The sequence below is a fragment of the Anas acuta genome, chromosome 1 (assembly GCF_963932015.1).
Source record: "Anas acuta chromosome 1, bAnaAcu1.1, whole genome shotgun sequence".
NCBI classification, from domain to species: domain Eukaryota; kingdom Metazoa; phylum Chordata; class Aves; order Anseriformes; family Anatidae; genus Anas; species Anas acuta.
The window spans coordinates 20,991,504-21,017,954 of NC_088979.1; the positions used below are offsets into that span (position 1 = coordinate 20,991,504).

A 26,451-nucleotide genomic window follows, 5' to 3' on the forward strand; every position below is an offset into this window, starting at 1 on the left:
CTGAAGATTTGGAGATGCTGGCTGAGGGGTAGAAGGGAATGGCAGGGTGCTAGGTTTCCCTTTAAATTCCTCCCCAGGTCTTCACACCACTGAGATGGGCAGGGACCCCTTTAACCTGTGCCCAGCACAGGTACTGGGCACGTTTTGTCTACATCACCTAAAAGATTTGTCTTTTGGATGAGCAAAACAAATGAAATATACTAATGATTACACACAGTGTGTTTATAAAAAGTGAGTAATTACTTAAGCAGGTAAGTAATTTTCTATTTTAAATTGAAATCAGGCACAGTGCTGATTTAGGGAGGGTACAGCTGCCATGTAAAGGGCCCCTGAGCACTGACAGCAGTGTCCTCCACCCCTGCCGCCCACTCTGCTTGCCCGTAGGCTATCAGCTCTGACAGCAGCAGCTTACACTTCCCAATCCCATGAGGAAATCCTGCATGTAAGTCCTTTAACAACCCAGGGAAACACCTAATAAGTGCCAGCAGGCAGTGGTGCCCACAGAGCACACGCAGCCCTCAGTGAAGGCCAGGCTGCCCCCAGCGTAGGACAGGACCTGAGCAGTGCCCTCCTGTCAGGGAATGGCTCACCAAAACCCACAACATTAAATAGTCACTTGCTTCCCCAAAACAACAGATTTAACACTAGAAACCATGCAGATGAAGGCAGAGAGGTGATTTGGCCTTTCAACACGTTGATTTTCAACTAACAAGTGAAGTTCAAAATCTGAATAAGTCGCTTTGTCTCAAGGAGAAGAAAAAACCCAAGGTTCTGTGAACTGCCAACGAGGAACTGAATTTTTCACAAAACCAGCAAGTAGTTTTCAGAAGAGCCATTCAGTAGTCTGAAATTACTTTACCATACCTGTGACCTATCATAATGCAAAAGAAAAAAAAAAAAGAGAATAAAAATGCCTAAGTGGGATTGTAGCTGATGGCGTGCTGTAGGGCAGTCTCCCAGAACACCTCTGTTGCTGTGAACAAGCAAGAAATGGGCTACAGAGCCAGTTTTTGATCTTAAATCACTATTTACTTCACTCACTCAACTACCCAGACCAAAACAAATCTCTTGAATATCACAGAATGACTTAGGTTGGAAGAGACCTCCAAAATCATCTAATTCCAACCCCCTGCCATGGGCAGGGACACCTCCCACCACACCAGGTTGCCCAAAGCCCCATCCAGCCTGGCCTTGAGCACCTCCAGGGATGGGGCATCCACAGCTTCTCTGGGCAGCCTGTGCCAGGGCCTCACCACCCTCAGAGGGAAGAATTTCTTTATAACTAATCTAAATTTTCTCTTTTAGTTTAAAGCCATTCCCTCTTGTCTTGTCATTATCTGACTGAGCAAAGAGTCACTCTCCGTCTTTTTTATAAGCCCCCTTTAAGTATTGAGAAGTTGCAATAAGGTCACCCCAGAGCCTTCTTTTCCTTAGCCTGAACAGCCCCAGCTCTCAGCCTTTCTTCATGGGAGAATACGCTATGAACTCCTAAGCACAGCAATTAAAATAAAAACATTCATTAGATTCTTACACTTGGGCAGAATAAAACTCAGTTCTATTTTGCCATTAAAAAACTACCCTAACAAAATATCCCTGAACAGCTTCTATTTCCAGCCCACACACATTGGTTATCAAAAGAAACAGCACGTGAGAAAAAGGGGGAAAGCTTGCAAGCATTTCTCCTCAGACTGCTAAAACCACTTGTATGAAAAACCAAAATTAGCCACCCAGCACCTGTACATTGGCAGAAGCACCAGGAGCTGACAGCAATGGGGTCGGATACCTCGAATGGAACTGCTCACAAGCACTGCCTGATGTTTTTTCCTTCAGAGATGCAACTTCTTAACCAGTGGTAATGCAACTGCAAACAACAAACGTAACAGAGCATCCTGAAGAGTAACAATCACAAGAAGAAATTAAGCAGCTGGAGAACTGTATTTTTGCTTTTTGCTATGGAGGCAGTCCCCTGCTCCATGGGTGTAAATTAGCCAAGCTCTGGCTCCCACCACACCAAGCAATATTCAGCAGTCTACGAAGAGCTGATCTGAATGGCAGGAAATCCAATAGTGCAGCTGCTTTCTATTTCTGAAAATTAAACAGCCAAATCTCGTCTCAAAACAAGCCCACACCAATTCTAATGACTTTGTGAATTGAACAGAACAGGTTGCTACTACTGTCACTATTTAGGCTATCTGTTGGGGGATGAGAGGCAAGAGAACATTACACAAAAACCCTACAAGTATCCCTCAGAGCCCAGACATGCACTTATCCCATCTTTGGGCACTGACCTCTGCCAGCACAGTTCAGCCTTGGCCACCCTCATAGCATTAAAGCAGCAGAGTTCTTCCATCTCCTGGATGAAATCGCTGACCCCCGGTTCTTACAAGACCCATCACACAATTCTAGATGGATTTGTGTGATCTGTTCACATAACCAAGCACGGAGGAACATATGAGTACCTCACTTGCAGGACGAGAAGTATTGGAGAAGAAAGTTTGGAAAAACTTGGCCCTGACTCTGATGCTGAATATACTACATGAACAAATAAGCCTCTGCCTTTTGAGTAGGCTGAGTTTTTGACCTTCTGTCCTGCACAGAGGCTGTCAAATCCTGCTCCTCTGCTCAGGATGATCAGTTCACAGCCTCCAAATGCTTATCTTATATTTCTGAAGAACAAGATGCTCTTTTGCAGCAATCTGATAGTCATTTGAGTCCTCAATCACATGCCTGCACCCCACCTGCATCTGGTCATTAGCATTAGGGTCTCAAAATTAAGACAAGCACTTACTTGTCACAGGCTTTTTTTGTTTCATGGTTTTCTTGTTCCTCCTTACTAGGACCCACACACAGCAGCTTTTTCAAGATCACACGTTGGCAAATAACGGTGAGTAACCCCCTCCACAGGTTTAGGAGCTCTGATCAAAGAGCTGCCAGTAGGAACCTGAGCTGCTGTGTGTTGTATACAAAAGGTATGTGCAGGACATAAATAAAACAATAATAGAAATGCACAAAGACAGCATATTTTATAAAGTCAGACTTCACAGAAGACCTGCGAGATGGAACAATTTGAAGTCTAAATGTGCACCACGACATGAAGAACAGTAAGAGAAGGGGGGTGTGAAGGAGCAAGACTGAAGACAACCATTTTCAGTGCCTATCACCGTCATCTGCTCTAGATACTACAGATGAAACTAATGAGAGCAGAAGAAAAATAAAGGCAACACAGACACCAGGAGGAATAACAGCAGTTTCCCCAGAATAGAGTGGAGCTACCTAAACCTGAGAATTTAAGAGAAAACACAAGGAAAGCCTACAGATGAACACAGACTGCAGCAGGCCACCACCTAGCTGTTACCATTTTAACCCTGCTGGTGCTGCTCAGAACAGTGACTTCTCTTAAGCTGAATGGGAGCAGAAGTATAGCAGAAAATAAGTTCTTCTGCAGCTTTTGATAATACCATTTTAAGTCCAGGAAGCATTATTCCCATTTCTTACCCTGCCTTTTCTTTTAAAAGCATTCACAAAAATTACTGGCAAGAAAAAGGATTTTTCTTTGTTGAAGGATGACTGGAGCACTGCTGTGCACAAGCAGCAGAACACGACTTCCAGAGGACTGTTAGCAGGTATCAGACCCCCATACACAGGAGAACCTTGTCTATTCAACTAAGCACCTACTGTATAGCCAGCTTCCACCAACACCAAGTACTTCTGGAAACTTCAGGCAGAGCTGTTTCACCACTTCAGTGTCCACGTATAACCGTAGTGCACAAAACCCCAGATTTCGCATCAAGGTAATTCCCTGCAGTATTACAAAACTTGCAAAATAGACTGTTCCTCCCTCTGTCATTTCTTATCTGATACTTTCAGTAATGGAAAATACAGTATTTAAGCTGGTCCCAAGGGATAGAGCACGAGAGTTTGTGGGATCCTATTAAATGAGTGATATCACTGTAGTTTTGAGTGTCTGATTTCTAAATGCAATGCAGCACCACCATTTCCTTAGACGTTCTCGTCTTCTGCATCTGTGTATTAGTAAAATTCAAATACTAAATTTAGAAATCATAAAGAAGTATGTAAATAAAAGCAATGACTATCCTCCTATCCTCTCCTCCTAGTCAAAGTTTTGAGAGCTTGCGTAATGACTCAATTTTCAGACAAGGAAATTGAGAATGGCAAGCAATGACCAGGATGGGGAGAGCTACCTATAGGCTCATAACATTCTCCAAACCATTAGAAGGATACAGAAAAGCAAATCTATTTCAGTGTAGTTGAAATTTGTTGAGCGAGGGATTAAAGACCTTTTCTATGCATTGCCTTCACAAAGCAGTTGCAAGGTTGCAGCAAGTCACCAGCCCCCTGGCTTCCATCCAGCCTGATGGGCCTGAAGGGAATTCCCCGAGAGGAAACATTCGGTCACTCCTTGGCAGGCAACATGACGCTCTAGGAATTCAGGGACAGAGCAAACAAGAAAGGGGGAAGAAACAAGATGACTACGTCAAGAGTCTAACGATACTTGAACAGGAACAAATCTGCATTATTAAGGTCTACTAGAGCAGAGTGTCTGATGCAAACTTAGGTCTGGGGAAAAGCTTCAGTTGGGACAAGATCATTACCTACAATTAACCTACATGCTTCATCAAATAAACTGTTCTTACCAGATACAGAAAGCATGTAGACAAAGAATGCTGCCATAGACCACATATTATATATGCAGTATAAGGCACCTTGAATGAACTCTGGCATTTTGCTGATGGAAGTTAACACCAAGGTTAATTCACAACTGCCCTGGCAAACTGGAGAGACTTGCATCGGTATGCGCCGTCTCTCAACTGCAAAAAGAAAAAAAAATAAATCTTCAGCAACCTTTAGCATTCACACTGACACCCTCACAACAGCGCTGAATAGGAAGCGAAGACAGCAGGAATTTCAGTGAGAAGGCGGCAATTGTTCAAGTTGGAATTCAGCCAGAAAACGGGGGTTAACACACTAACACTTGATATACCAGTGCTATGAATTGCTCATGAAACAGAAGGTTTTCCAAGCCACAGATTTATCTTTCCTCTAAAATAGCATATGTTCCAGCAGAACAGTGTTTTCTCATGTGCAGTATCTAAAGAATGTTTATTTTCCAACTTGGGGAAGTGTAGCACTAAGCACAGCACTGCTGGTTTCTCCTATTCGGGACGTGAAAAGACCGGTAGCAATTTGGTCACAGCGCTGTAGTATGGTGAAGAAACTGATATCATCTGGAAACATTTCTGAGAGTTACCAAAGCATTGCTCAAGACAGACATTTCGCTTGCACTTTATGAAATGCATCAAGTGAAATACCAAGATTTTGGTCACCTACATACCAGGCTCACAATGCAAGAAGGCAACAAATGAATTTTTAAAGAAAACAGGTAGGGTAAACAGCCCTTGGAGAAGAAATCATTAGTTGTTATCAGAACATAACTTTTTCCAAAAAAAAAAAATCACCGAAAAACCCATCGCTGTTTACAAACAAGAAGTTGCTTTTAGCTGAATTCGTGCTTTTTCTCCAACTTTTTCCAAACTATGCTAGTAAGTGAACTGGCTAGCAAGAATGGTTACAGAATCGGAAGTTCAGGTGAACACAGAAGAAGGTTGCAGGAACAAATGTTCCATTTATAACCATAGCTAGGGGCCAGAGAAGTCAGTCAAATGGTCATCCAGTATAAAAAACAAACTCTGAAACAAGTACTCAATCTGAACCATAATATCCAAGTTCCAAAAACAATACAAATACACTCAGTTAACAAGATTTTTCACAAATAGCATCAAAAAAACATTTTACTAAATTGTGAATACCACTGGAAACTGGAATAGTGGCTCAACTTACAGATTACTTGGTTCTTGATTATTTTCTCAACTTGAACACCAAGAAAAAGAATAAAGTATCCTTAACATAGTCATGGTCATAATAATGGGATGAAGTAAAGCAAAGAAAACATTTGGCCATATAGCAGGGAGCATTTAAGTTCAGGATGTCAAGCAATTGAATAGTTACCTAAAGGAAGGAGCAAAACCTCCTTCACCTGAATTATTCAAAAAACAAACAATACAGGTCAGGACAGTATTTTTTTGGTGTAAGTATAAATATAAGTGTTAGAAAAGTAAATAAGCAATTCACAGATGTTTCTGACCTGAAAAATGTATTTCCTTAAAAGAGAACTATCCTGAATCTGAGATGGTTACCTTGCTTTGCAGTGGTTGCTGTATCTGAAAGACAAAGCAACATTTTGGAGCAACACCAATGTATTCAGGATTAGCATCTTTACTCTGAGTTCTCAGTTGACTAGATGGGTGACTGGATTTAACAGTATTTTTTTCCCCAAACACATACCTAGTGTTTAAAGGAGTTAAACTGTGTGATATTGGGACTCTGGAACAGTCATAGCTCAGGAAGCTGATGACAAGAATTAACAGAAGCCAAACCATTTTGCCAAAACTCACTCTGTCTCGCAAAGGACAACATAATTACCAAAACTCACGAGCAAGACCAGCCTTCCCCTGAAGCCTGGCCATATTGGCTTTTCAACACGGATTTGGTGGCATTTTGCAAATTCACTTAGCTCTCACAAAGCAGTCAGTTAGCTTTTTAAAAAGTAGAAAAGTTTTTAAAAAAGAAAAGTAATAAGAAAGTCCCAAGATTGCTTTACACATACCTGCATACATACTGGACAGTTTAGGCAATCGTTTCTAATTATCTCTGAGTGCCGGTTAATCACGAGTGCAGAGCACCACGTCATGCCGCAACCCCAAACCTTCCTCCTGCTTCAATTACCTACAAACAGTAAAGCTGCCAGAATGGTTCTTCCCTCATGGCTTCCCAAGCCACGCGCTGAATGCTGGGCTGTCACGGGTTGTCAGGAATAGAACAAGAGAGGGAGCATTGATAATTCAGTAGGTGAGAGATGAGGGAAAACATCAGATGTATATACAGGAAAATGCAACACATCCATAATTTTCTTTGGGACCAATTAATGCTCGAACTAGTTTGCATATTTCTAATCAGAATTGCGTTGTAATTTTCTGTCACAGGAACGGGGCTCTTTTCTAATGAAAGTCAACAAGACGCTTTTTTGATTTAATAAATAAACACATTCCAAATTACAGCACCGAATAATCACTTTGTCAAGTCCTAACACTGGCAACAATGAGACTTAAAGGCATAAATATTTAAGAGGTATTCCAGATGTTCGTTTTGTGAGCTATATTATTGATGGCTCCTCAGAACGAGGATGGAAGACCAGAAGCACGCAACCTATGGCCTTACAACTCAGATGCCGAGACAACTTTTCTCTCGTCTCCTCATCTGTCTTCTCATTACCCAGCTGACAGAGTGACAGGAACAATTAGCAACAGGTACTCTTCACGGGCTCCTTTTTTTTTTTTTTTTCCTTCCCCCACCATCTGCTTTCTGTTCGTTAAATCCTCCTCCCTTTCAACACCCCAGCAGACATGCTCTAACCAAAGGGTGTGTTCATTTTACATTTACTGTCTGTTCTCTGAGCGACATTATTGGGCTCGGGTCTTCCCCAGACACCCCCTGTGCACACTTCTATTTGAAACAGCAAAGAAGTGGGAACACAGGCTCGGGTTTTGTTGCTGGGGAGGGCTGTGGGTTTAAAGAACGTGCATTTTCTCACCTAGTTTACTTCTCTCCTTGGTTTCTAATCACTGTTACTACAACTCCACAATTCCTGAAGGTACCAAACCCAACCCCTTATGCCATTACCACCTGGCAGGGTTAGCTGGTGAGGCTGGGCATGAGTCCTGCAGTCAATGGTCAGATCCTGGGCAGCAGCTGCACACTCATCACACCTAAAAGCTAGCGAAGTCCTGGGGGTGCAGCAACCACAAAAGGGCTGCTGCCCCTGTGGAAACAGCAGATGCTCCACAGAAATCACTGTTGCTGGATTTCCTCAATGTCTCCTCACGCTGCAGCACTACTTGATGGTCTCTGCAGAAGAGGGCAGCTGTTAAGAGATGGGCAGGATAAAACTGATGGACTGCACAGCCATCAGGACACTTTCCTTTCTATTCCTGTTGAGGTGAGCTATTTTGTCAAGAGCCAAAACCTAAACCCCAGATAAAACATCAGGAGAAATCAACTGGTCAAAGCAAACGTTGTGATTTATTTTACTAATCGAGCAGATTGCAGGCTGATGAAGTCAGCACAGCTTCACTGAACGTCTCTGAGCTGTACTGATTTCCACCAGTGTAACATGAACAGCAGGAACAGAGGAAAAACATCAGGAAGAGGCAGTGTTGCTTTAATACAGGAGCTCTTATGCAATAAAAGTAGGAAAAGAAAAGGCTGGTCAAAGCAACTTTTTTACCTTCAAGCAGAAAATATTTTATCAGGTCTCAGTGAAGCATCAGTGTCTCTTTAGAGGGACGTGAGAGACACCACAACTGCCCTGTACAAGCAACTTGGCAAAACTTGCTATGAAAGAAAGAGCAGAGCACAAAATTTTGACTGCCTTCTCTTCCAAACAATCTACAGTGGATTTGTGAGGTGAGTGCTTACCATCCAAACACTTACATGGTTTGCCAGCTGTGGCTCTCCATTTACAAACCCACAAATTCTGACCAGGAGCTCTGAAAACTCACAGGATGGGTTTCTCTGGTTTCTGGTGCCATTCACACCCAAACCCTCTCCTGATGAGGGCACCAACTCCCTGTTCACTCAGCTGACAAAGGCTGCAGGGTCCACACACAAAAGCTCAGCTTAACTTCATTTCCCTGCAGACATTTATTTGTAAAAGAGTAATACACTGCCTAAATGACAGCCCAGTACCATTACTTCAAGCAGTACTGCAGAAATAGCCTGTAATACAAGCAGAAGAATAATACAAGAGCACAAGAGGCGGAAGAATAATACGGTAATCCGAGAGAACACCCCGAGGCAGCCCAGTGATGGATGTGGTCCCAGCCTGATGCCACCCATCTCGCTGGAGATCCTTGCTTCATTGCACATACACCTACAAGAGACATTCAAGGAAGGACGCCGCTTCTGCCATCCAACAATTTATCCTTAAATACTTCAAACGCTTGGAATGATTCAGTCTTTAAAAAGCCAGAGATTTGCATTTTCCTGCTGCAAGCCTTGTTAGTATGGCATTAAGCCCATAGAAAGCCAGAGTTCTTGCTGCCTGCAAAGAACTTCTATTCAACAGCTTTTTTTTTTTTTTTTCCTGAAGTATTCCTGAAAGATCACATATTTCAATTACAAGAATTCCAACTCAAGGCAGATTCTTCACCGAGAAATTAAATACACTGCAGTCACATGCAGGTCACATGCTGCTTTTTGCTGCTTTTCTATTCGAAGCCACGCAGTGAGCTGCTGTGTAACCCAGCTTTCTTTAAGAGGAGTAAACACCAGATAGATGATGAAGCTCCATTTCGTTACCCCCCAAAAATCTCATACCCACCTCAAACATTTTGTAGCTAGCACAAAACAATTAACAACAGGAATTTAATGGAAACATTTGAAATCCATAAGCCCGGATCTCATAAATGAAGTCTGGGACTCAGCTCCTGTCCAGGCAACATTTACTTCCACTGACCAGCAAATTTTGCTCGCTCTGGCCTGGCTGCAAACCCTGTCAGTGTAAGGGAAGATGATCAGACCTGTCAGTTTCTGAAGAAAAAACTTTAAAAATCAAGTCTTTTCCTTAAGGAATTGCTTGGTTTGATTTTGCAGGCTTCCCCGGTCTCCCAAGGGGTGTTTTTTCCTCCACTGTGCCAGCGGGCTGTTAGTGACTATGTAACAGTGGCAGACTCACCCCCATCAGAAGATACCATCTCCTCCTCCAAACGCAGAACGGGGCCAGGCTTCCTACAGTTTCATTTTAAGAGATTACCCCTGAGAATCAAGTTCAACTACAGTTTATGCCTAAAGCCCAGCAAATGAGCGTGCAGTATATCTTAAGTATATTAAAAAAAATCCTTGAATGCCAAATGCAGCTGAAACGCCCCAGAGGGGATGAAAACCTTACAGCAAATTTATGAAATATTAAGTCTCCCGAATTTCTGCTAGGTTGAGAACAGCAACACAACTCCTCCTAGAGTGGTTAAACGTCATACCACTAAGTTTAAAGACCCAGATCCCCCTCCCAATTAACATTTTTGTTTGAAAACTAACTCGGTTTAATTTGAAGTTTCCTATTGCTGTGCCAATTACATTTTAAAACTTTTTTCCTGTGAAGTTTAAACGCACTGTCTTATTTGACACACAAAGTACTATTAAAAACAGCCCAGAGTCGGAAAAAAATGTTTTTCTTTCTTCAGTATCAAGCACCTGGCAAGTAACTGGAAGGTTCCTGCAAAGACTTAAAGGCTAATAAAGGCATTCCTCTTTCTCCCTGGGGATTCAAAACGCAGTTATTTTTATTCCTCTTTTTAAGCCTATGAAATTACATCATATTTTCCCTTTGATTTACACTTCACGTTATTTTCTGCACTGTTCCTCAATTTTCTAATTCACTAATAATTACAACTGCTGTTGGCTTGACCATGAAATAGCAGGAGAGAAAATACCTGGTATTGCATTTCTGTTTACAAACCAGGACCATTCATTACCTTCAGTAAATTACTTACAGATTATGAACTATAAATCTAAACATTTGCAATTTAGGATATGCTTCAGCCACACAGATCTTTGACCAAGCTCACCAAATCGTCGAGAAAAACTGCCTCAGGAGGATCTCTTCCAGGGCGTAGTGACAGAGGATGAAAAGAAGAGCTTTGGATTTGCTCAGTGGTCGTCAGCTCTCCTCCACAGACAACAGCGTTAGCCTACAACTCGGGGTCAATTCACTTCCTCAGCACTTCATGCCCTTAAGCCCAAAGAAAGTGAGCACAAAGAAAAGAATGCAGACCTATAGAAAGTAGCTCTGGACATGAGGCATACCTCCACGGAGAGTTAGTGTGGAACAACAAGGGTGTGGTGGCTTCAGAGTACTCTCCTGGGATAGTCAAGAGCTTTAGAAAAGAGTTTTTATTAATATATATTTACTCAAATTTTAACATGTGAATCCAAGCAAAATGGGGCACTTCGAAAGACAAGCTTTGAAAGCAATGCATGGCACTGACGAGGATGGACTGCTGAACACCCAGCCAACAAGAAAAACAAATGTATTTAATGTTCATCTTCAACTCCAGTGACAATTTGGTCTGTTGTGTTCAAGGTTGCAATTGTGGGAACTCCCTTTTGTGAAATACTCGTTCACTCCTGTGAAACAGCTGCAAAAAAAATGAGACCCATCCTCCAACACCTCCTGCCCTACCACTGCACCCCAAAAAAAAAAAAAAAAAAAATCAACAACAGCAAAAAGTCTGCTATGAAGGGATGTTAGGACTGGAAGTCATTGTAAATGACAGTCATTCAGAACAGAGCTCGGAGAAGGACAAAGAGCATTGTCTGGAGAAAAAAAAAAACAAAGCAAAACAAAACCACCACCGTTTTTCCGCAGTCACAGAATCACAAGATTACCCAGCTTGGCAAGGACCCCTTGAAATCTTGTCCAATTGCCCTGCTAAAGCAGGGGCTGCTAGTGCAGGTCGTTGAGGACTGCATCTGGTTGTGTTTTCTATGCCTAAGAACAGAAACTCCATAATCTTTCTGGAAAACCCATTCTAGTGTTTGTCTACCCACACAGTAAAATACTGCTTTCTTGACACAGAATTTCATGTGTTTGTTTTTTTCTTGCCTCCTGTCCTGTCACTAGGCACTACAGAGCCCACCTTAACTCATCTCCATTCCCTCCTGTCAGATATTCAGACAAATTGGCAGGATACCCCTAAGACTTCTCATCTCCAGACTGAGCAGTCCCAGCTTTCTCCTCACATGAAGATGCTCCAGTATCTTAATTACCTTTGTGGCCCTGCACTAGACTCTCCAGTAAATCCATTTCATTTTTTGGACTGGGAATCCCAGAACTGAACACTACTCCAGACGTAACCTCACCAGCACTAAATAGAAGCATCACCTCCCTCAGCCTGCTGGCAACACTCTTTCTGCTGCTGCTCAGGACACTGTTAGCCTTTTTTGCTGGTAGGGTGCAGTGCTGGCTCATTGACAACTTGTTGCCCTCACTAGTATCCCAACATCCTTCTTGCCAAAGCTGCTTTCTATCAAGCCTAGCAGCCACCAGCATTCAGTGGTGCATGGGACTCTTCCTGTCTGCTTGGTGTCACCTCCTCAGAAGGCAGGTCTTGCTCCTAGGATCTGCTAGAAAATACTTCCTGCCCACCTAAACTGACAGTCCCTTCCAGGGCTCAGTTCTCCCTGCACACCAGCAATAAAACATTGATGTGCACAGACATGCACATGTGTACACACACACACACACACCATCCCCAAAGCTACATAATCTTCTTTCAAAGCTAAAAACAATGCAACCTTCCTGCTATACAGAAAAAAAAGCAGGTTGACTTTTGTTTTTCGCTTGCTTCGGGCTAATTTCCTTTCTTCTGTAGCAGTCAGGACATGGGACCACGTCTGTATACAGCTAAAACCATAAATAGTCAAATTCTGCTGTGAGCAAGTGGTAGTCAAACCTTTAAAATTGGGCAAATTGTACTGGTACATACATACCTGCATTGCGTACACAATTGACAAATGAAGGTAACTTAACTTCATCCACAAGTCATCAAAAACTTCCCCAAAGCTAAACCAAATGACAGTCACATGGTTTGTTGCTTACAAAGGGCCCCATACGAATCACTGCGTATCACCATTGTCTGCTACATCCAGAAAACAAGGCACAGTTTTACCATTTTATAGAAGTGATCACATTTTGTTAGGACCAATTAAGGCAGAGAGACTGAGTTACTAGATGACACTTAATTTTAGGGAAATGCTTGCTTCTTCTTGCTTCTAGGAGCATGAAAGAAGCTAGACGCCAAGTTGCTTTCCAAAACACTCTTGAGACTGGTCTCAAGAGCCAGCAGAGTCCTACCAGCAGGAGGGAGCACACAGCTGACTGAATGCTCCTCCTGAAGGTGTGCAACACTGCTGCACTGCAGAACATCCCGTAGCAGGCCAGGAAGAACGGAAATCTTAAACTTTGTTAGCCTGTCAGTCAGCCTTATGAATACTTTCACAGATCTGACTGTGGTATAGAAGAAATGCTTCTCTGCTGTCTTCCTTTTTGCCTCTTCCAACACAGCCCCAGCTTCTCAGCAGTCTCACAGCAGAGAAATCGATTATATTATCAAGTGGCTCACCACTACAACTTACTTCCTCTCGAATAGCACAATATTTCTCCCACTTTTGTATTTCCTGAGAGCACTAAATATGAAAGGAAAGTTAACATACCGGATAAAGTCTCCCAAAACTTCATGCCCATTTTGTTACCGTGAAAAAAAAATAGATAGAGAATTTCTTACCTGCAACAAATGACCGCTTTACAGGAGAGTGCCAAGTCCAGAAAGCTCTGCCTGATTTCAAACGAAAGGGCATACTTCAGCGTATGGCCATCAATAATCAGAGCAATGTCATTTTCCTTGCCCAGCGACTCCCCCAGACTGGTACAATGCTGAGTCAAAGAAGCCCTTGTTGCCTGAAGAATCAAACAGAAATAAATCATGTTTCTTTTTAATATAACAAGTGTATCTAAAATGGTACAAGGCATCTCCAGACCACACAAGGGTGCCCAGTACCCATGCATCAAACCAGCACTGACACGATTTAGCATTTCACCAGGACCTCATGCAAGGACACTAGGTTGGGTCACAGATTAATAAAAGCTGCATCAGGTTGATGAGAAACGTATGCCTTGTTCCAGTGGCACCTCTGCTATCCATTTCTGAACAACAGGTGACCACTGTAGTGGTGGTATGTCCTTTTACACTTCAGAGCAGTTAAAAGCTAATGCCCTTCTTGCCTTCCAGCACCATCTGAAGTATTAGTACTTGTTCAAACCATCTTTCCTACCACAAAGAGATTTTCACTGACTGCTGCTGCTGGGAAAAAAAATCAAGCGTTCACGATACACCATCACCCCAAACACTTCAACCTTCCCACCGCCATGAAGTTCACGTTTAAAGCAGTCAGTTCTATTCCTGTGCAAGGGAGAACAACTAGCAGCTCCAGCTGAGTTAGCCACAGCTAAATGGTTCAAGAAGTTTCTAATGATTTTAAGTGTATATACACTTTCTGAAAGAGAAGGTCTTGATTCATGGAACATGGGATAGCAGAGCATGAAAAACGAAGACTTCAGTAGGCAGCAACTCAAATACTGGTGACGAATTATCACTACCTGCTGGACTGCAGTGTTTTCCCTTTTTTCATTTTGTTAAAAAAAAAAAAAAAAAAAAAGGCATATGCAAATACAACACCTTTGTTTTAGCAAATCCTCACTCAATTTCTCATCTGCTTTCTCTACTCGAACCAACCAAAAATAGGAGATGCACTCAAAACCATGCAGTTCTACACTTTGCTTAAACCAAGTTTTACACATCCTTCTGCTATTGATATTTAAAGGTACTCGGTTTACAATCTTTCAAGTTGTGGTCTAAAAGAAATCTATATATACACATATGGATTTGCTTTATAGAAGAAGAAAAGTCACTAGAATAGAGCAATAACTGTTAGAAATGAAAATATGTTATTTATGTATCATTGCAATCCACTCATTGTTTTTATAGATGCAGACTTCTCCAGAGGATTATAAAGCCACAAACTGTTATCAAGTGTTGTATTTCATGTTTGTATCTCCAGTTTAATAGAAAGATTTTTTAAAAATAAGAAAAAAAATGTAGCTAAACTAATTCCTCTGGACTACACATCTGGTGGTCCTGAAGAACACAGATCACTTGAGCTAAGGCCAGCACCCATGTGGAATCTGGATTTTCCCCTTTATGTTCAACTCACAACAGAAGCTGGTAGCTTTGCAAGTGGCTGAGCAAACCAAAGACGTGCACAAACCTGCATACAGGAACCCCCCAAACAAGGATGGCAAAAGAAGTATTTAAAGTTACATTTTTATCATGCCAAATCCACCTGAGTCAAGAAGTTTCAGTTCCATATCCCACTACTGAAATAGTAGGAAACAAGTTTACCCTCTTAAAATACTTTTTTTTTTTGACGATCTCTCCAGCATCTATACCTGAAGGGAGAGATGGAGAAAAAAGAGCAAAAGAGCACAAAGTTTCCTTGTACTACACATTCTTAATTCCTTGATTTAAGCTTTCACATGCTGTCGCTGTGCACTATAAAAGACCAGAAAAGTCATTCAGCTTCTGTGAATACAGTGATGAAAAACTATGTATGGAATTCTCTTCCTCACATGTGGTAGGTTAGATGACTATTTTACGTAAGGGGTGACAGGTATAAAAAAAGCCAATATAGCATGCATGGAAGACATGATTAGTGTCTACCAGCATTTTCTACGGGATCTGCACATCCTAAAGTTCATAGCTAGAAGTACAGTTGGACAATATAGACCTTGAGTTGTCCAAAATGTCCCGTAGAAACCTTTCCTACGTGGATTTCATCTTCCAGCTGAGAAGCATTCTCCCATACATAACATATCCATAAATATACTTGTTCCCCCACTCTCTCCCAGCCTGCAGAAGAGGAAATGTCTGCCTTACACCTCACATTACACAGACATGCAGAAGCATCTTTCATCTCAGACTGTTCCACGTTGTCCCCTACAATGCAGTGCTGCTCTTCTGCAGATGGCACAAGGCCACCACAGCGACGTATTTCAGCTCATGCTGAGCTCCTGAGAAAGCTCCTTTCAACTATTTGGCTAATTAAAACAAAAGCAGTCTATTAACATATATATGCGACATCTTAGGACTGGACAAATACTTTTGAAGAGAACCTAGTAAAGAAACGTAGCCAAGGTTAACCCACAAAGGGCTGGATTCCCCCCCAGCTGCTTAGGCCAACCTCCAGTTTCACCACAGTAACCCAAGCTATTTGGGACCCTAATCACTCCCAATAACATTTTAATGAAATAACCAGCAATAAAAGTGTTCCCTTCCCATTGATTTCAGTCTTTTGGGGAAGATTTATGCTACAGGAGGATTATATAAATGATCTATAAATGCCTGTGTTCATAATGTCATGATAAAGGATTTTTTCCTTTGTCTTCTTCCAGCTAAAATAAAAATGGCCTTGTTTCCAGACAGAAAAATACACCAGAGATCCAAATCTAATTTTTATAATGTTTTTCATGCCTAGCACTGATTGAGCTTCATCTGACATCTTTCAAGACAGAGATCCACCACAGTGCACTGAGCACCAAGACTGAGCGGACTGTGGTGAGCAGAGGCTACATATTTTTACTTGCCTTGAATAACACCCTTAATAAAAAAAAAATAAGCAAAAAAAAGTCTGAAATACATCACAAATCTGCTGGACATTACAGCACTTCCAAGCCAGTGCCAACTCCCAAATCAGCTCTTTCAGAAAACTCGCAGGTTGGACTAGATCAGCTTTACACCAATAAAGACAGCAAAATATGACACAAAAATAGCTCGAGTCCATCAAAACAGAGGCTCACCGTCATGTCGGTGGCCAAAACCAGTCAAGGAACAAGATGTACAGCAGGCACATACAAATAACCCCCTAAAAATCCTCTTGGCCCCCAGCAGTTGGCAGCTCAGGGAGGTCCTGATCAAGAAGGGGCCTGTTACAGAGGAGTCCTCCATCTCCAGTTTCCACCCAGGAAAAAAAAAGAAAAGAAAGAAAAAGGGAGTAGAAGCTGCTTTTCAATTTATTTTTTCCAGCCCCACTCATTGGTATGGTATTCCAAACTTACTCTGACTCAAACTAAGAAACCGTCCCCAGACTGGAGGCAAATTTGCAGATGAAATTAATGAGTACAACAACAGACTGTACGGAGTGCTGTCAGCACAATTTCAGACACAGATTACATTTTGCACCTTCTTCATTACAATAATGAACGTGTCGATCTCTCCTTCCCCATTAAACTGTGAGGGATTAGATTTATGACTTCACAGCATGCTTTATTTACACTGTCCCTGAAAAATAAACACAAAATAAATGACCACGCTTAAACCATAACAGATCGGTCCAGGAAAAACCAGGCTGTGTCTTTGGGGAAGGACAGCTGCTGTGTCTACTTCAGGAGCAGCACTACGGAGTAACAGCATTCACAGAAATCCCAACGATGGTATGGGGTGCACTTTAGGTAATGTCCTCAATAACAGAATTTTAACCCAAGGACTGAGATCTTGGAGCGTTTGTTTTTTGTTTTTTTTTTTTATTCCCCCTTTCACTGCTTCCTCTCAGTCGTGCTTTAGCCTTTCTCTTGCTCACAAATGCAGGGTTAGCCCCTTTCCTCTCAATCCATTCACAGGATGAAGAAAAACCTTCTCTGACTACTTCAAGCGGAGGGAAACAGTCCCTGCCCTCTCTCTCTGCCTACTGCCATGCAAGGAGTCATAGTTTCTCTCATTGTCTGCTGGAAAAAGTGCCAGCCCTTTGGTGCTGCACAGGAAATTCTTTCATTTTCCATCGATTCTCCCCCTGCCCCAAAGCATGATGAAGGACCAAGGCAAACCATCTGCTTCTGCAGAGGAGGAGGAGAACCAGAGGGCAGGAGCAACAGAGTTATTCAATATCCAGCATCTGTTGCCCAAAGAAAGCAAGAGCCAAAGAAGGCACGCAGCAAGAGGATGACTTCCAAAAGGTGATGTTTCTCATGAGATGGCATTACCAGCCTCTCCACAACTTATTATTGTGGCTATGTATATGCCTTATCTCATTCATGCCCTGGTCACTGAACTTACTTATCTTGCCAAACGATGTCACAGAATTAGTAGCAGGTTTAATACACTGCAAAAAGCTAAAAAGAAAGAAAAAAAAAAGACTTATCAAGCATCCCATTTAAACTGTATTTTGTAAAGCTCTCCATAAACATGTGCATTGCTAACTTACAGCCTCACAGCTGACACAGTGAAGAAGCACTCATTCCTACTTGTGTTTATTCCAACTACTTACAAATGTTGTTTAAAATTAAAAAAAAAAAAGCCTATTTACTGATCCTGTAGGCCAGTGCAATTAAGCAAAAAGAAAGCAGCCCCAAATCTCACCGGGTATATTACAGACTTCCTCAGTAAGCAGATGAACAAACATTTGGAAACCGTGGGGAAATGCATTCTTCCATGGGCAACTCATTACTGGTAACTGCAACAGAAATCTCTACTTTGATACCTAGCTTTTACTCTGTGTTTGACATCAAGGGATAACTTTCTTCTTTGAGTCACATCAAGCAGGAATAAATCAATCCTACACCAGAAGAAGCATGATGGAGGAGAAATCAATACCAGTCCTAATAAAGTGCCTGGATAAACTCAGACCTGTGGAGTATCACTGAAGTTTTTGGTGAATGCCCATCAAGAGTAAATGGAAAGTTTGTCAGCAATTCTGAAAACAAAAACAGAATATTACAAAGCACCTCACCTATCCATGCTGAACTTGTTTCTCCCCTGCCTCAAAACTTCCTTTATACACACACAGCATCCAGCTGCTCCAGGGAATCCTATACAGGGTCCTGCCAATCAGACCCCATTATAGTGGCATACCAGACAGATTTCCCCCACAAACACATTAAAAAGATCACACTACAGTCAACTGCAGAACTCCAAAAATCTGAGGAAGCTAAGGAAATCCTCTTACTTCTCCTCTACTTCCATACATTCGATACTACTGAGGGAAGGGCTGGGTTTTGATTCTGTAAGTATCAGCAATTCGACCTCACCCCAGTGTGTTTAAGGGTTAATGTTGTAGCCTTCACGCTTGAGTTGAACTCAAGACACGGAGGTGTGCTCCAGAACAAACCTACCCCATGTGCTCTTCCTGTTTATTTCCCCCTTTCCATGTTAACAAGTTCCAAGCACAAACACAACCCATTTAACTTGCATTACCGTCTTAAAAACAAACTTGCAGATTTTACTGTTTTGTGTGTTTGTCCTGTCCATCCAGAAGATGGAGTAACATCATTAGCACACTGCTATAAATCTCCACAGTGGAATGTCATTTGTTGATGGGCAGAAAATGAAAACATCCTGGGGCAGAGTTTGTGTGGTCTTCTCTCTGGACTGCACTCAGAACCTAACAAATTTTTTAATAGTGTGTTTGTATATTCTCACTTTCTAAAGCCCCAGAAAAAACACCTGCTATGGCCAGCTTTGGATTTAAAAGCTTACACTAACATAAGCAAATTCTATGATTTCCCAGAGTATTATTTTTTAATTTAACACAGCAAATGCTCAAAATCAAACCATGATACCTTGAGTTAACTTGGAAGGCAATGAAAATGGAGTTAACTTTATGAAGCTCAGCTGACTTCACTGAGAACAAGAGTTGAAAAAACAACAGGCCTGGTTATCACAAGAACTACGTTTTGTAACAAAGCCTTAAGTGTTCTTATTTAGAGGTTTTTGTTCTATTTTGTTTAACAACAGCACACTGTAGAGTGCCTTCGCTCCCATGGGAGCTTGGGAAGCCTGCATGCTACACTAAGAAACATCAGTGGGTGAGGCGGTTTGGTATCCAGTACAGAACAACAGCATCAAATACTTGCCAAGAAAAAATAAAATGAAATCTTTAGGACTTTTAAAAGCCTCGGGTGCAAAAGAAGCCTGCAGGATAACAACTCTTCTCTAAATTTAATCTTACAAAACAAGCTGATACCCAGAGGGAAACTGGCCAATTGTTTTAAGATGAGCTACGAATCTCCTCTTCCCCTTCCTTCCCTGCTACTCCCTGGACAGGCTTACAGAGCTACTGAGATGATAACATGGGTGAAATCTCATTTGCGCAGCAGCTACGTTCGTGTTTCATTCTAAGCACAGAGTAATGTATGAACCACAAGGCAAGAGGTCTTGAAAAGAAAACTAAATGGCAAGAAGCGTGATGCAGACAGACAAGAAAGCCTCTTCATCTAAAGCAGGGAAGGACTCACCCCTGGATCTGTAACCTCAGTGAGCCAAATATTCATTAAGGATAAATCAATCGCGTGTTCTGGCCTTCTCTGGCCTCTACATTTTGCATTCCCCTCCTGCATGCTCTCTCTTCCATCTCAAAGGATTTGAATCCATCCTCACAGAACAAGCTGCTACAGTGAGATGTTAAACTAACACTAAGTGTTAGCTTAACTCTAAGGTAAGTCAACTACTTGTTTTCATGCTATATCTATCATAAATCTACAAAATGCTGCTAGCTACAGCATTTAAAGATTTCCCAAGTTAACTTCTTCCACCATCCTGTAAATCATTTCCAAACCCCTCAAAGTCCACGTGATGATATAAATCACGCTACCTGCTAAGCCACTGCTCTGGAACACACCGATGGGCCAGCCCGATGTATTGCACCCGTGCAAGAATTATTTTTATGGCTTTTGCTGCTTCATTCCTAAGAGCAGATAGTTTGAGTAATCACGTGTATCAATTACCTGATATCAATTACTGAAAAAGAAAGTTTTAAGGTAAAATGCCTGCCACGTCCCCTGACCCCCGGTTAAATGTCTTCATGGAGGACTTCACTGCATAACCCCCTCTCAGGATAACACTCACCAGCCCTACTTTATGGGAAATTTTCCACTGTATCTTGATTGCAACTTAGAAGCTTCAGCACGTGTTTGCGTGGCGAAGAGTCCTTCGTTTCAGACCATCTGGCTGCGCTACCTGAGGGATCCGTACGGACGTCTGGCAGAGTCAGGATAACGACCGTATGGGCAAGGCAAACTAATGTGGAAACCAAAGCTGCTGAAACACGATACAAGCATTTAGAGCAACACCTGTTGGGCAGAGGAGTCACTGGAAGCGCTTTCCACACTAAATAGCACATGTGCAAACGCTCACCTTGGAACCTCTCTTCAAACCAAGCAAGAAATACCACCTCATTTCTGAAACAGACCCTCACTTTGGCCAGCGTTCCAAGTTTTCGGCATCTAACTCAAGCAGGAGAGCAAACAAGTCTCTGAAAGCAGACGGGCAACTTCCACAGACCTGGCTACAAGCAGGAGTGCAAAGGACATCACCACAAAGCCTGGTAAAGAACATTCCTTGAGTAGAGCGGCAAGCTGCAGGATTTGTTAGCCAGGTTGCTCTGCCTCCCCTCTTTATTGACTTCCTGTAATTCAGCTACCTTCAAAACACTGATTATGTGCATTGTTACATATTTTAAGTGCTTCTATTTTAGAGCTCAACGGTGTGTGTAAATACAGATTCAAATATTGCAGTGTTTGCTGGGTGCACTGTCACTGGCTTATGTGTAACTGATCCAAAAGCCGTGGTTTATGGCCAACTAAACAGAAACTCAAAACACAAGTAGAACCTGATAATTCATGAGAATATTCATGTCCTAATACAATCTACTCTACAACAACATGGACTTCGTGTTCTACTCACAAAAATTCAGACAAGCATTTTCACATTTTCACAGTGAGAAGGATTGGGTATCCAAAGGGCATCTAAAGGCATCCAAGAAACTACCTTGGCCTTGAGGTTTAAGGAGAATTAAGCACCCAAAGGGGATTTACGTGTGTCCCCAAAACTACCTTGGCCTTCTCTGACCCTTAAAAATGTACCACAATGCCAAAAAACAAACTTCACGGTGCTATGGACAGCAGGCTATGACTACGTGGTTAAACAGGGACACAGGTGAGGCAGTCTCTGTGTTGAACGGAGTAGGCTGTATTCCTCTGCTGTACTTTCCAGCTGATCTTTTGGCTTTTCCAACACAGCATAACACCTAATTCACAAGCAGTTGTGAACCACTGACTCCTTTTCGGCTGCCCATCTTGTGTTCATTGAACCGAGCACTCCTGCCCACAGCAAGATCTCAAGTCTCATCTTTTTAACTGTATCTGATCTCTTTCGGGCCATTCTCGTAAGAAATCACTCGAAAACCCTGTCCAAAAACCCCAAGAGGCACAAGCAGCCTCACAGCCTGGTAGCATCTGCAAACTCATTTGGCTCATTATGTTTTTGAACATAATCCACGTAGAAGCATCCTGCACATAGTGACCGATATGTTACAAATCACATTAAATGAGAATTCAAGACAAAGTGCTTGTGTTTATTAATGTCCTTCCTGCAGAAACCTGAGGTGCTATGCTTTACACAAGTACTTAGCCACTAACAATCAGGTACAATGAAATTACCTTTAAAATACAACGCATCAACTGCGACACCAATACACATTTGCAAAGAACTTTAACCTTGCTCACCACTAAAAAACCCTTCAAGATGTGTTGAAAGATTTGTTTTTATTTAAGCAGATAGTTGGTGTTTCCTAAACCATTTCTACAGGTACCACATAAAAAAAAATAAAAAAAAAAACTTGCAAAAATCTTTTGACACCCTTCAAAATCAGTCCCAATAAGGTTCTTCACAAAGTCCCTGAAAGTTTCTGTTTAACCGAAGAGTACAAGAACGTATTTTTTCCAAAAGATGCTACTATAAGGAGCATCTGCCTTTCCACAAAAGTCTGTCAAAGGTCATCAAGCAATACCTGCATTTCCCTTACGAAAAGATTTAGCACAAAATAGCTCAGTCAGAAGGAACCTGCAAGTCATCCAAGCCCAACTGCCTGACCACTTCAGGCAACAGTTAAAGCTTGTTATTCAGAGCACTGCCCAAATGTTCCTTAACACTGACAGGCACGAGGCATCAACCACCTCTCTAGGAAGCCTGCCCCAGTCCCACCAGGACCCCAGGTCCCTTCCTGCTGAGCTGCTCCCCAGCCTCATCCCCCAGCCTGTGCCTGTGCCCAGCGCTGCTCCAACCCAGGAGCACCCACCCCACGTTTCCCCGTGTTGGACTTCATGCTGGTGATGATTGCCCAGTGCTCCAAGGTATCCAGATCCCTCTGCGAAGCCTCTCGTCCCTCCAGAGAGGGACAGCACCTCCCAGTTTAGTATCATCTCCAAACCTGCTAAGGATGCTTTCCTCTCCTGCACCCAGACCACTGATAACACCACCAAACAGGACCAGCCCCAGAAAGGAGCCCTGGGGAGCACCGCGAGTGAGCGGCTGCACTCCCTGCAGCCCTTTGAGCTCTGCTGTTGAGCCAGTTCATCACCCATGTTTATTTGGTATATACGATAATACATACTTGGATTTGATAAGCTCGGATACCACAACTATACTCAAGCGTTTCCAGCAATACCTCATCTGTTTATCCAAATCCATTTAAGAGTAACTTCACCACGTTTGCTTGAACTGCAACAATTGAAAATATTACACAAATATAGAGCATCTTGCCAACATCACTACGAACGTGAGGCAAGGCAAGAATCCATTCTCAAAGCACGGATGACTTTTGTCATTGCTTTTACTCAGCAATACCTGCCTGGTTAATTGCACCGTGATTCTGCCTGATCAATACGATCTCCTATCGTGCCAAGAAAAACATTTATACGAAGGACCCAGAGATATTAGATGGCTGCACTGAGATGATTTTTATAGTTTACAATCTAACTACAAGCTGAAATCTCTTCACAGTGAGACAAGTAATCTAAAACATCTATATACAGAATCTTTAATCTGCATAGCATGTCTCAGGTTATCACGTACAGACCCAATCTTTGACTAAAATTAGATAAACAGATGATATCAGTGAGTCTTATGTCTCCAGTGGCAGCTGAAAGTCCAGATGAACTGGACCATCAAAAGGTACAGATAATTATTCAAGATGTTTTCAGTTTGATAACAAACTGGTTTTATAGGGGCCAGGGAACTTAGCAAATAGGGAAGAAAACGTACCCCGAAGGCACCTCTGTCCTGTCAGCAGTACATTCATCTCCGAGCAAACTCACAGCATGCCTCTCAGTGAGGCAATGGGATGTCTTGATCAAGGAGTACACATGAAATCCCCCCTGGCCCATGAGCTGGGGGCTCAGGCCGTGAGAGAAGACAAGTAGGAAGGAAAAGAAGCTTTAACCTCTTAATATGGAAAAACTGACTGAAGATTTCACTAAGCAGTCATCTCACTATCTCACAGATGAAGTTTCCTGGCAGTGCACGCTGCCAGAAGTGGTCATTCTACCATTTTAGCTTTCTGAAATAAAGCTGCTGATTTCCTGCAACAGGGCTTCCCTTAGATTGAAGAGTAACACAGATAACTGGAATGGCATCTTCCAAACATCAATCTCCACTGCAAACCCTCACTCAAAGTGATTAAGATTTATTTCTTTAAAAAAATCTCACCATTCTCAGCCCAACAAATTGACATCCCAACTGGTCATCCAGTGCCCCACGACTGCCACAGGCACCATCCTGCAAGCCATGAGCCTTCTGCAATGCTGCTCTGACTGCTCCAAGGGCCAAGCTTGCAGTACAAGAAACAATTGTAGAAACAACTGCTGTCAAAATGACAATTCATTATCATTATTCTTTAAATGCCATGAAAGACAATACCACATTTGTTCAGTTTGACATTATTTTTTAATATTTTAACTTTAGCAAGAAGCACATGTCCATCCTGGGAAGACTGGGGATTTCATATAGTGTACTAAAACCCTGTTCTCTTTAAACCAAGACCAGGATTAGGCTGATTACACCATTTTCATTTTCTTCCGGAATGCTCAATATGGGACTGTCTATTGCTATCCATACATATTAGACATTTGACCACAGAGCAGCTTACGATACACACAAGATAGCTTGTGACTCATACTACAGAAGGCACAAGAAAGAAACTCTTGTTCTGCAGACTAACACATCTGGGTAATTATTAAAAGCGACTGTACTGTGCCAAGAGGAAGCTGCCTGTTAGTTTTGCTAACAAGCTAGAATGCCTTAGTGTCTTTATGTTTTGATATTTTAGCTTTATTAAATGCATTCAGCAAAATAGGCTTTTTGTTTCAACTCCTTCTACTTTCAACAAACAAGTCCCAGTTGCTTTTTCTCTTTTCAGTAAAATAATCCAGCTTTCCCCAAGTAGGAGCAAGCTCTTGTTCAGAACTTGCATCTGCCAAGTCATTTCCCAAAGAAAAGCTAACCTCTTAGCTGACCAGCTATCTTCAGATCAAGATACCACAACCTTCAGCTTTAGATCACAAAGGTATGGGATTCTGTGCTGCAGAGTCTTAAACATATGTTTCTGTATTAAATTTGTTTAGTACACTTGGGTGATCACAAACTACTAAGGAGAATTCAGCCAAAAAAAAAAAAAAAAAGATGACACTGCAGCTTGAGCATAACATTTAGCTCATAATTCACCACCAGGCGAAAAAATTAGAGGTATTAATCTATATATGTGTATAGAAATACCTATAAAGTAGTGCATATTTACAGCATCACCATTATCATATGATGGTAGGTATATAATATCATTTGTTGACATAATTATCACCCTGATTCAGTGTCAGTAGAAAAACTTTTCTGCAAGAAAAAGAACAGCCAGTAACACAGCCAAGAGTATACTGAAGAAGTTTTACCATTGCTAACAAACATGAAATCCATGTTCATTAACGAATAGAAGACCTAACAGTAGCCACAGTGGGACAAATACTCAATGAGAAAACCCATCTTGTCTCCAAAAGAATGCCATCCACGGGAAACAGAATTGAGCAGACTGATTTGTATAAGACAGGATTGCTTTAACATAATACCCTCATACTCAACCATCTTGCCAGTACAGACAAGCACTTTCCAAAAATCACGTTCACTATGAAAAATCATCTAGCATTTCTAAGCTACATTATGTCTGTAGTGTGAAAAAAAAAGTTCTGTTTGTACCTTTCGTATGAGGTAAAGTCAATCTGTAAGACATCAAAATAAGGCTGGAAAGACAGAGTTTTCCTCTCTACAGACTAATAAAAAAAAGGGGGGGGGGCTAAGGCAAAGCCAATTTCAATTACTTTTAGACTTCTACTCCCAGTTTCCTCTCCAAAATCCCCCTTAAAAAAAAAGCCACTATTAGCATCTGTGCAGTTAATAGCTCAGTTGCATGCTAGTGTAAGTAACAGAGGCCATACCGCTGTCAGAGAGCATAGCCAAAGTTATTCTAGTACTTAAGTAAAAGGAAACTACTTTGAGCATTAAGCCAAACAGCAAACTATAAACTGAAAGCTACTCAAGGCAGTCCCATGCATGCAACAGGCCAACCTGTCATATTAGTCTTCCTTTCAAGTGCTCGCGTACTATCAAATCTGTTTCTCCAAGCAGAGCTGAGAAAGTTCCAGAGCAGCAGATTAGCACAGGCGAGCTCTGTAATAAAACTGGCTTTTAAGCAGCAGATTGCTTTTAACCCAACTTGTTTTCTTAAAGCCCTGGTTTTGATTTAGATACAATACAGGTATTGAAGAGAAATATGAGCGAACTTACAGTTCTTGAAATACCCTTTGAGATTTCACTTCTACCTTTAAAGCATGACAAACATCAGAGGTTACTTGCGCTCCTTGGACTATATATTTTTTCTTTTTACCCAGGG

The 26,451-nt window shown here is 41.9% G+C and overlaps 1 protein-coding gene across 8 annotated transcripts in view; it reads right to left on the reverse strand.

The window, feature by feature from the left end:
• Nucleotides 1-26,451, reverse strand: part of ATP8A2 (ATPase phospholipid transporting 8A2) — a 309,878-nt gene that overhangs the window by 178,879 nt on the left and 104,548 nt on the right. For all 8 annotated transcript variants that reach the window (XM_068671922.1, XM_068671930.1, XM_068671958.1 and 5 more), the window contains one exon: nucleotides 13,419-13,591. In XM_068671922.1, coding sequence (XP_068528023.1) covers nucleotides 13,419-13,591 — 173 coding nt within the window. The remainder of the gene's footprint in view (nucleotides 1-13,418; nucleotides 13,592-26,451) is intronic.